The sequence below is a fragment of the Panthera pardus genome, unplaced genomic scaffold, assembly GCF_024362965.1.
Source record: "Panthera pardus isolate Hobbes unplaced genomic scaffold, ASM2436296v1 HiC_scaffold_12, whole genome shotgun sequence".
NCBI classification, from domain to species: domain Eukaryota; kingdom Metazoa; phylum Chordata; class Mammalia; order Carnivora; family Felidae; genus Panthera; species Panthera pardus.
This window is the reverse complement of record NW_026526677.1, coordinates 103,768,356-103,779,448: the sequence shown is the minus strand read 5'-3', so window position 1 is coordinate 103,779,448 and position 11,093 is coordinate 103,768,356. Positions and strand designations below refer to the sequence as shown.

General features: G+C 48.8%; 1 protein-coding gene across 2 annotated transcripts in view; it reads left to right on the top strand.

Moving 5' to 3' along the window:
- Positions 1–5,079: 5,079 nt before the first annotated feature.
- Positions 5,080–11,093, top strand: part of TTC12 (tetratricopeptide repeat domain 12) — a 53,550-nt gene continuing 47,536 nt past the window's right edge. Inside the window, exons 1-2 of one of the 2 annotated variants that reach the window (XM_019469129.2) lie at positions 5,080–5,144; positions 7,336–7,408. In XM_019469129.2, coding sequence (XP_019324674.1) covers positions 7,351–7,408 — 58 coding nt within the window. In that variant the 5' untranslated portion in view covers positions 5,080–5,144; positions 7,336–7,350. Of the gene's footprint in view, positions 5,145–5,657; positions 5,850–7,335; positions 7,409–11,093 lie in introns of those variants that run through there. The other variant, XM_019469131.2, reaches the window with a different exon arrangement.

The window sequence follows — 11,093 nt, the reverse complement described above, 5'->3', positions numbered from 1 at the left end:
TTAGGGAGGGAAGACACAGGGCTGAATTCTTTTAGCTTCCTTCCCTGAGAAATCCTAAAGCGAAAGTTTCCAAAAGAATTGTGGGCCCGGCATCTACATGAAGGGTTTTGACCAATGGGACATCTTCACAGTGTGGCTCCTGGCTCATGTTGTCAGCACTCTTCACTTTCAGCAGGAAAAGGCAGGATCCCTGTATTCTGCATGCGGCTGTCCTCGGGTGAAAACCATTTTTTTAAATCTCTCCTAAGTGTATAAAGTATGATTGGTGAGAAAACGCAAAGAGCTGGAATCATTTACACAAAAGGGAAAGCAGAGAGAAGAGACAGCTTATAATAATCTCCAAGTCTCCAATATACTGCACAGTGGAAGGTGGCCAAATGTTCTCCAACTTTTATGAGGACATAAAGAAAAAGTGAAATTTGTATATACCACACAGGGGGGTTAGGTTGAGTGGAAGTGGCAGTTGTATGATTCATAAAGTTTCCCTAAGAGGAATAAATTTGAGATACCAGGCACACACGTTTTAAACGTCTGTTTTCCTCTGTGTATTTGAACATGTACGAACATGCAAACATTGATACTTAAAACGTAAGTCACAATGATCATAATCTATGTGCACTCATGGGCATGGTCCCTAGATTTTGTCACTGTAGCAAATGCCCGACAGCAAGCAGTCTGAGTTGTCGTATTAGACATGAAAGGCTGTGTTATGTTGCCTAACAAACAAGTCCAAAATCCTTGTGGATTAAAGCAAGGAAGGTCTATTGCTACGTGTCCATCAAAGGTAGAAGGGCATCTCTGGTCCATGTCCCCTCACTCAGGGACTCAAGCAGATACAGCCTTCACTACCTGGTTGCTGGGGCAGAGGACAGGCTGGCTCTGTATGGTGAGTCACACACTGGCTCTTAAAGGCTTCTGCCCTCTTCACTTCTTCCCACATGGCACTGAACACGCAAATCACCTGGTCGCAGAGAAGTGAGATTCTACTATATGCCTGGGAGGAGGAATATTGGAATCTTTGCAGACAGTCCAGTGACTACCCAAGGCTTACTAGGACCTCTGACATTTTATTTTATTTTTTTTTAATTTATTTTATTTTAGGGGGGAAGGGAGAGCATGAACAGAGGAGAAGGGGCAGAGGGAGAGACAGAGACAGAGAGAGAGGGAATCTTTTTAAATTTTTTTTATTTTCTAATGTTTATTCATTTTTTGAGAGGCAGAGAGAGACGGAGCATGAGCAGGGGACAGGTGGAGAGAGAAGGAGACACAGAATCAGAAGCAGGCTCCAGGCTCTGAACCGACAGCACAGAACCCAATGTGGGGCTCGAACTCACAAACTGTGAGATCATGACCTGATGGAAGTCGGACGTTTAACCGACTGAGCCACCCAGGCGCCCCAGAGAGAGAGGGAATCTTAAGAAGGTGCCAAGCTCAAGGCGAAGCCTGATGTGGGGCTGGATCCCACAACCCTGGGATCATGACCTGAGCCGAAATCAAGATTGGATGCTCAACCGCCCCCGAGGACCTCTAACATTTTAAAGTGATCAATCTGTCAAGTAGATTTACCCTAAAACATATTTTGTGACTATAACAACGTTTGTCCTCCAGGATGGACCTTCCTGAGAAGCCTGACGCAGAGAAACTGTAAACATCCATATTCCTTTCCCATGTAGAATGACTTAGACTGGAGCCTTCCTCCATGCAGGGCAAGAAATCAACTCACTCAGCAGATCTAAATTTAGCTCCATCTAAGGACCAGGCACTGGGAATACTAAGACAAACTAAAACAAAATTCCTACCCCCAAGAGATTCACAGTCTAGTCACTCTGTTGAATCAGAGGGCCAGGGCATAGAGCGAGGTCTCGGCTGGAGAGAGACCCAGGTAGGAGCCATCAAGATGGAAATGACTTCTAAAGATGCCACAAGTGTGCGTGGCTGCTGAGTATCCTTACACCTATCCTGACCTAGGAGCAAACACATCTGCCCTCCCCTTGGCGTCCCTCCTGCCCAGGTATCTTGTCCCACTCTTGTCTGCTCTCTTCCTTTCCTCCCATTCTTCCTACGGCTTCCCTCCTTGACACTCTGTGCCATAACGCATTCCTCTGGCTCATTTCTCACCACTCTTGCCTTAAACTTTTCTGTTTTCTCACCCGTGGCGCAATGCTTCCTGCCTCTGAATGTTTGTTCGTCCTGTCGGCTCTGCCTGGAGCACTGTACACATGCTCAGCTTCCACATAACTATGTAAACCCCTATTCCTGTGGGGCCCTGCCTCCATTTCCTCTCCTTCCTCCTTCCTCCTTCCGTAAGCACTAGTCCTTCACCGCCTCTACCACACTGCCTGGTAATAATCTGTTTGTGTATCTATCTTCCTCACTGGACTGTGAATTCATTGAGGGCAGGGGCTGTGTCCCTGACTTACAGTATGGTGTCTGGTTAAAGCAAACATCCCAGCAATGTTTGTTGATATTTCTGTGGCAGAGAATTAGGATGGGATGATCAGTAAAAGACATTCAAGCATAAAAGTATCCTGTATTAGCAATGGAATACTACTTGGCAATGAGAAAGAATGAAATCCTGCCATTTGCAACAACATGGATGGAACTGGAGGGTATTGTGCTAGGTGAAATAAGTCAGAGAAAGACAGACACCATATGTTTTCACTCATGTGGATCTTGAGAAACTTAACAGAAGACTGGGGGGAAGGGAAGGGGAAAAACAGTTACAAACAGAGAGGGAGGGAGGCAAACCTTAAGAGACTCTTGAATGCAGAGAACAAACTGAGGGTTGATTGGGGGGGGCAGGGGAGAGGGGAAAATGGGTGATGAGCATTGAGGGGGGCATTTGCTGGGATGAGCACTGGGTGTTGCATGTAAGCGGTGAATCACGGGAATCTAACCCTGAAGCCAAGAGCACACTGTATACGCTGTATTTTAGCTAACTTGACAATAAATTATATTTTTTAAAAACGTACACTGTATTAGGATAGTATTCTGAGTGAGTATGCGTGTATGGAGGGGTGTAAAATGGAAATATGACTTCAAGGGGAAAAAAATAACTTGTAACTATAAAAACTATAAATAACTTCGAGCATAAAGAAAACATCATTCATGCACTACTCAGTGTGGCCTACACTTCACAAAGAGGCATCACTGAAGAATCTCACGCCCCAGTCCTGCCAAATCTGAATCTGCAACTTGGCAAAATCCCCAGGTAATTCTTAGGCATAGTCCAGGTTCTGAAGCACTGGTCTAATGCATACTAATCACAAGAGTAGTAATAAGAATTAATAACATTTACTGAGTCTTGATAATGCTCCATGTTTTGTCTAGACACTCTACCTGTATTAACTCGTGTACCTCTCACAGCAATCCTGTAAGATCAATACTATTTAACATCCTCGTTTTTACAGAGGAGGAAACTAAGAGATGAAGTAACTTGTCAAGGTCACACAACTAGTAACGGTAAGAAGAGAAAAAGATTTCCAGTACCTAGCTCACTAAAGGTGCACAGGAAGGGCTTAATATTTTAATAAATGCTGCAAAGTGGAGAGCTGAGATCTGGACCCGGGCTGACGGGTTCTAGAACCCCTGAGCACACAGCGCATGATAAATAGCTATGAAGTGCACCAGGGGGGCTCTCTCTCCCCAGAACCTGGCACACTGCAGACCACCCACAATCGACACAGGAATGTGTGAACGAATGGTAGTGTGGTACACTGGGTTGTGGGAAGGCCCCTCTTGGAGTCCAGGACAGGAGTTTGGTGAACAGTAGTAGAATGAGAAGTAAGCGATTTGGAGTTAAAACTGTCAGCCTCAAAGCGACAAGAAGGAGCCTGAGGTTGGAGACTATGCCTGTGTGTACTCAAGAACTCACAAGCCTGAGGGGAAAATGGGACAACGCTAACAGTGATGACCTGTCACGGGTTCCTGTCTCCACAAATTTGCACACGCTCCAAGGTCACTGTAAAGTAACCCAGGTCTTTCTGAGAATGTCCAGGGTGTGGCCTCACAGCAGCCCCACTCTCCCAGACACCTCTGCTGTGCTACCTCTCATGAGGCAGCTCAGTCCCTGGGGACAGCTGCTGTGACTATACTGCTGGGTCCCCCAGGTCCCACGGCCTCCTGCTGCAGCTGATGTACTAAGGACTCTGCTAAAGCGGCCCCCAGGCTGCAGCGAAGAGGTCAATGCCCCAGCCCCTGTGTGCTCTACTCCATTACAAGGGATTCTCAAGCAGGACTGATGTGTACCAACACCTTGTGCAGATTTCAGTCAAACAGCCCCATGGAGAACACAGGACTCAGCAGACTGTGCTCAGCCAATGTTGGATCTAACTGGCCATGACTGGACCCCCTCCCCTTCTGGTAAATTCTATCCCCAGGGGCTCCTCAGCCAGCAAACAGGTTTCTGAAATGCACCCACAAATTTGCCAAGGCATCCCAAGGGTTTCTGAGCTTAAACTCAAAATGGAACTTTCCCCAAAACTGGCTTTTCTCCCCTTGCCCCTTTAACCCAGCACCATAATACTGAAGTTTTGTTTCAAAAAACAGACTGGAATCTCTTTAAAACTGTGTGCATTTATTCAAAACGTGAATGTGTCTCATTCAGCTCCAAATCCTAGGATTCCCTGGATAATAACTAACACGTATTCCTACTGACTAGATGCCTGGCACTTTAACCATAAACCTTGGGAGAACGTGCCATTTCTCCAGTTTATAGACGAGAAAAGATCAGAAGATTACAGAGCTCTCTGAAGGTCTCACATCTAGCAATAAGCCCAGATTTCACCCAAGTTTGCCTCTCCCAAGTACACTGGAGATTGTCCCCTTTTTGGGACAGGGATAGTAAGATGATCAGAGAGATGCCCCTTCCTTAGAAGAAAAAGGGACGAACACCTGGCCCTGATTCAGAGACCTGCTTCCAGCCCCTGACCGGGTACACATCCTGGACCCAGGGCCCCCAGCCCGGCCACGAACTGGCAGCGCGCTGGCTCCGGAACCAGAGCGCTGAGGCCTCGCCCGCACCCAGACTCTAGGCACGCCCCCGGCCGCTGGGCACGCCCCCGACACTGGCCACGCCCCCCGTCCCTGGTCAGTCACCGCCCGCCAACAGCCGCCATTTCCTGTCCGGCCCCTGGGCGTGTCAGGTCAGTGCGGTGGGGTGTCTCGGGGTCTTTCTTGGGATGTGGTCCTGATCTGGCCGTCAGCGCCGAGCAGAGGACACTGGTGTGGGCCTCAGCAGATGGGACGGTGACCCCCCGCGGGCTGGGACTTCGGCTTTGGGAACTGGGGCCGGTGGACGCTGTGGAGCGGTTGCCCGGCAACGGTGCCGTCGGCCCCGCCCCTCCGGCCCCGCCCCGGCTCGTCGCTGGGGTCCCGCGTGCGTGCCCTCCCCCGGCCACCGGCCCCCGAGAGTTCGCGTCCGACCCTGGTTGCGCCTGCCCCGAGAAGTGCTGAGCCTTCCTTCTAACCCGGCAACCCTGGGCAAGTTAACTCGCTTCACTAGGCCTCAGTTCTGGAAGGAACTGGAAGGAACCCTAGCGCTCGCCTAGTTAAGCCACATGTCCCACCTCCCCCGTTTTATAGATAAGGGCGCCTCGCATTTACCAGCATTTACCACTCATCGTGTGCCTGGCGCTTTCAGTGAACCCCCAGGGTAGCCCTCTCGGTTCCTATTACCGTTTCCATAGAATGAGTTAGGCTCAGAGAGGTTGGTGAATTTAGCTGAGGTCACACAGCTTATAACCTGTGGGGTCTCAGGAGGTCAAATCACTCCCAGCTTGTTTGTGTATCAGAGTTCAAATTTGCAGTAACTGGAGCGTTACAGGTCTGCACTACTGCTAAACCTAATCGTAAGTCAGAATCTCTCGGCGAGTGTTTAAAAGTATCCATTCCCCGGCGCCCAGGCAAGGTTACTGACTCTGGCGCCAAGGCTGAGGACTGTGTATACTTAACACATTTTTTGGACGACTTTTATGGCCTTTGGGTGAGCTTTGGGAACCACTGGCTACACCGTGAGGCCTTTTTACTCACAAACGACTGAGAGAGAAGTAATAAATCCAAAGTACCTGGACAGGAACAGAGATGCTGGTGCATGCACAGTGCCATCGAGTTCTCATCCCTTCGGCCAATTTTTAGCTTCTCTTCACACCTAGGAAACAAGACAGAGGCTTATATTTTATTGTTTTAATTTCTTTTCTTTTTTAATTTTTTTTTTTTTTACATTTATTCATTTTTGAGAGAGAAAGACAGAGCACAAGCGGGGGAGGGGCAGAGAGAGAGAGGGAGGCGCAGAAACCGAGGCAGGCTCCAGACTCCCAGCTGTCAGCACAGAGCCCTATGCGGGGCTCGAACTCACAAACCATGAGATCATGACCTGAGCCGAAGTCGGAAGCTTAACCCACTGAACCACCCAGGCACCCCTGTTTTAATTTCTTTTTAATGTTTATTTATTTATTTATTTTTAGAGAGAGACAGAGTGTGAGTTGGGGAGGGGCAGAGAGAGAGGGAGACACGGAATCCGAATCAGGCTCCAGGCTCTGAGCTGTCAGCACAGAGCCCCACACCAGGCTGGAGCTCAGGAACCCTGAGATCATGACCTGAGCCGAAGTTAGCCGCTTAACCGACTGAGCCACCCCAGCGCCCCTGTTTTAATTTCTTTTTAATGTTTTGTTTTTGAAGAGAGAGACAGAGTATGAGTGGGGGAGGGGCGGAGAGAGAGGGAGACAAAGAATCCCAAGCAGGCTCCAGGCTCTGAACTATCAGCACAGAGTCCCATGCCAGGCTCGAACTCAGGAACCGTGAGTTGAGCTGAGCCGAAGTCAGCCGCTTAACCCACTGAGCCACCCAGGCTCCCCCTAGAGGCTTATATTTTAAGCAAGTTTGGACATTTAAATGCACATTCTCCCGTTCCTGGTTACCAGTCACACAGCTGGGTCCAAGCTTCTGGCTGGGCGGGCCTGTCACGACCAAAGTCCAGTGTTACTTTCCTCCATTCCTGGCAGCCCCTCCCCTCCTGGTCTCCTTTATACCCAGTCCCTGAATCACAGCAGTGGATGTCGGGCTTGGAGGAACATTTTGCAGAGCAGTTTTCCCAGAGGAGGGAGGGCTGACAGCTTTCCAGAAGCATCACCACAAATAATGAGTATCCCTTGCTTGGCCTTCCCAGCAATCAGAGTGAAATAGATCACCTGCCGTTATTCATGACGTTATTTATGAACACAGACCCATCTTAAAAATAACCACTTGGCTCTTAGTTTTAGAAGGCTAATAAGCCTGAAAAATCCTGTTTAGCGTTTTATTACTATTAATTCTCGTCACTTCCACTGCCTCCCTCAGGGATTCTGGTTGACGATGGCGGACGATCACGAGAAAGACTTGCAGAAATTTCTTAAAAATGTGGATGAAATCAGTAAGTACCAGTAAATCATAAACAAATTAAATTCTGCGTTAGCAAGGTGGGGTGACTGAAGAGAAGTGACCACCCGAAGTTAGTTCCTGGGTTGCCTGATAGGTTTATGACTCTAAGAGAAAATATAATTGGAATTAAACAGAAAAGGTATTAAGAAGCAAGTAATATTAGAGCCTGGGGTAGTATTTTGAGGCTGTTCATTGGTATCAGAGAAGCCATTAACATTCTGATGGGAACTGAGGGGGACAAGTCTCCTCCATATTCTGTCCCCTTCCACGTAGGCTTCACGTCAAAGGAGCCCTAGCTGTTCCCTTCGAGATCGCTCAGGAACCTCAGTGATCAGTCTCCTCTTGCTTTAGGGCAGAGCCATTTCTGATTTTGAGCTGCAGAAGCAAAATCAAGTGGCTCTCCCCCTGGGTCCATCTGATTACATGAATGGCTTTTGGTTGTCCTATCCCCATCTCTCTGCCTCTAGGCAAGAAGACAGAAGACCCCTTCCCCAGCTCAGATAGGTGGGATCTCAAAGGACAGACTCTGATCCCACAAAGCACATTCACTAGATTCCAAAGTAGTTTGTTCCTATTCTTCAAGCTTCAGGGAGCTTGTTTGATGATGGAAACAAGCAAACCAACAACCCAACAAATCTTGCATATCAAACAGAAATAGGTTGAAATTGCTCCTTCTAGCAGCCTGTATGGGTCCAAAGCAGGCTCCTTCTAGCAGCCTGTATGGGTCCAAAACCATTAAAACAGTTTTAAAAATAGTCTGGGTCACTTGATAAAAGATAACATCCCTGGGCCTCTCCTCTGCCCATCCCTAAATGCTGTTCTGCTGATTTCTGGCCTCGGCCCACTTGCTGCTCACTTTGCTCTTCAGGGGGTCTGGTCCAAGCACAGGGTTTTCCCAACAACCCGTTTACTCACGACCCCCACATCTCCATTGCCACCCGGCCTTCTTTGCCGAGGCTCGGGCTCTGTGCCACTCGTCACGGCCACAGTACCCCACGAACACGGCAGACTTAATGCGTCCAAAGTGCAGTTGCTTGTTGCCCTACCCTTCTACCCTCCTCCCAAATAATACCGCTTCTCCTCCCTTCCCCTTCATTCTAGTCTCCGTTGGCACAACCATCCAGAAGTTTACCAGTCACATTGGACTCCTGCCATCTCACCCTCCATTCGATCAGCCATCAAGTTTAGCTTTCTTCTCCAACTCCTTCCTCCCCACCCCCTGCTTTGTCCTGGTTCTCTGACCCAGACTGTTTCAACAACCCCCTGATTGTTGTTCCTGCCTCCAGGCTTACGCTCCCCACAGAGTAATGTATCTAAAAATGCAAATCTGACCCAGACACTTCTCTGCTTGGATTCTCTCCGCAGCCACAATAAACTTCAAGCTCTCATCGGGGACTTAAGCCCTCCCGTGACCTTGTCCTTACTGCTTGCCTCTCCTTACCTCACACTTCTAGTTCCTCCGCACACACCCTGGTGGTTCATGCTCTGCATGTTGCCTTTGACATTCCCTCTGCCTCCCTCCCCATCTGTCTTTACCGGCTCGCTTTCATTCACGCTCAGAGTTCTTGCAGGTACCATTTATACCAGTACTAGCCGACGGAACTTTCGGTGGTGATGGAAATGTCCTCTAATCCGCACTGTCCACTATGGTAGCCAGTAACTGCATGCAGTTGTCGAGCATGTGAAATGTGGTTAGTGCTATCCGGTAACTGAATTTCCAATTTTATTTCATTTGTAGTTACTTTACATTTGTAGAGCCACCTGTGTAGATTCTATGCATTCATTTCCTGGGCTCTTGCTATGTACTGAGCTTTGCTAGGCACCAGAGAGACCGGTAATAATAAATAAGACTTCCCTTCCTTCGGGATATCTAGAGTCCAGTGGGGAGAACAGATACTACACAAGCCATCTGGAATGTGATGTGTGATACAAAGGGAGATTTGAGATTTGCAAAGTACAAGAGACTGTAACTCAGTTTACAAATTGTATCAGTCTGGTTGGGCTGCTGTAACAAAACACCGACTGAATGGCTTAAGCAGTAGAAATTTACTTCCCACAGTTCTGGAGGCTGGAAGTCCAAGACTAAGGTGTCGTCAGTTTTGGTTTTTCCTGAGGCGTCTCTCTCTGGCTTGGAGATGGCCTCCTCGCCACATCCTCACATGGTCATTTTTCTGTGTGTGTGTGTGTGTGCGTCCCTGATGTCTCTTCCTCTTCTTATGAGGGCGCCAGTCCTGTTGTTCAGTGCTCCATCCTCATGACCTCATTTAACCTTTTTTTAAAAGTTTATTTATTTATTTTGAGCGAGACAGAGACAGAGCGAGTGGGGAAGGGGCAGAGAGAGACAGAGAGAGAGGATCCCAAGCAGGTTCCACACTGCCAGCACAGAGCCCACCTGCCACAGGGCTCGAACCCATGAAGCCACGAGATCATGACCTGAGCTGAAACCAAGAGTCGGATGTTTAACCGACTGAGCCACCCAAGCGCCCCCTCATTCAACCTTAATTCCACCTTTAAAGGCTCTCTGCCAGTACAGTCACATGGTGGGGGGGAGGGGGAGGGGAGGGCATCAGCATAGGAATGGGGTGGGGGCCACACTTCCATACAGGAGTTTTATAAGGCTTCCCTAAAGCATGGGATTTAAGCAGAAATCTGAAGTGTGACTTCAGGACTCGGGCACTGGGGAGAAGGTGAGGGAATATTCTCAATGGGGAGAACATAAGTAGAAAAGCTGGGAGTTAAGAAAGAACAAGGTGCTCCTAAGAAACTAAAGGCATAAACAGCTGCATGTGGCTGGAGAGATCACGGAGACAAGGCTCCCATGTGAGTCAAGAAAGGCCGGATCAGGGAAGACCTTGGAAGCCACAATATGGAATTCGCGTCTACCCCGAGAGCAGTGGGAATCCTTTGGAGGGCTGACTCAGGAACGTGATCAGATTTGCACCGTAGAGAAGTCGCTCTGGCCACAGCTTGGATGTGGACATGAGGACACGAGGGGACAGAAGAATGGATGCTGGGAGACCAATCAGGAGGGTGTCACGGCGCCAGGGAAGGGAGTCAGGTTGGGTGTAGAGCTGGAGCAGCAGGACTGGGCACAAGCAGATGGATTTGAGATGTATTTAGGATTTAGGATTTACTCGATGACCTTTAGAGTTTGATGGCTGTGAGGCAGAGGGAGAATGAAGACTCAAGAGTGAGCCCTCAGTCAGTTGAGCATCCGACTCCTGATTTCTGCTCAGGCCACGATCTCACAATTCGTTGCATCAAGCCCTGCATCAGGCTGTGCGCTCCCATGGGATTCTCTGTCTCTCAGTCTCTGCCCCTCCCTCGTGCACTCACTGTCTGTCTGTCTCTCTCTCTCTCTCTGTCAAAATACATTAAAAAAAAATGGGGCCCGAAAGTTTTGGGTTGAATGCCCAGTGGGTGGTTCAGCCATCTGCTAAGATAGAGGGCATTTGGAGGAAGAAGAGCCTCAGGGGAATGAGGATGGGCAGCCCAAGATCGGTGAGACACGACAGCGAAGATGTTCAGAGGGCAGTTGGCTGTGCGAGTGTCAGCCTAGGAGAGAACAGAGCTGGGGACGTCAGTTTAGGGGGCACTTGGCATTAATGTTACTTATAACCGTGGGAGAGAACAGGAATACCTCGGGACAGGCTAGAGAAAAAGAGAAGAAGGCTCAG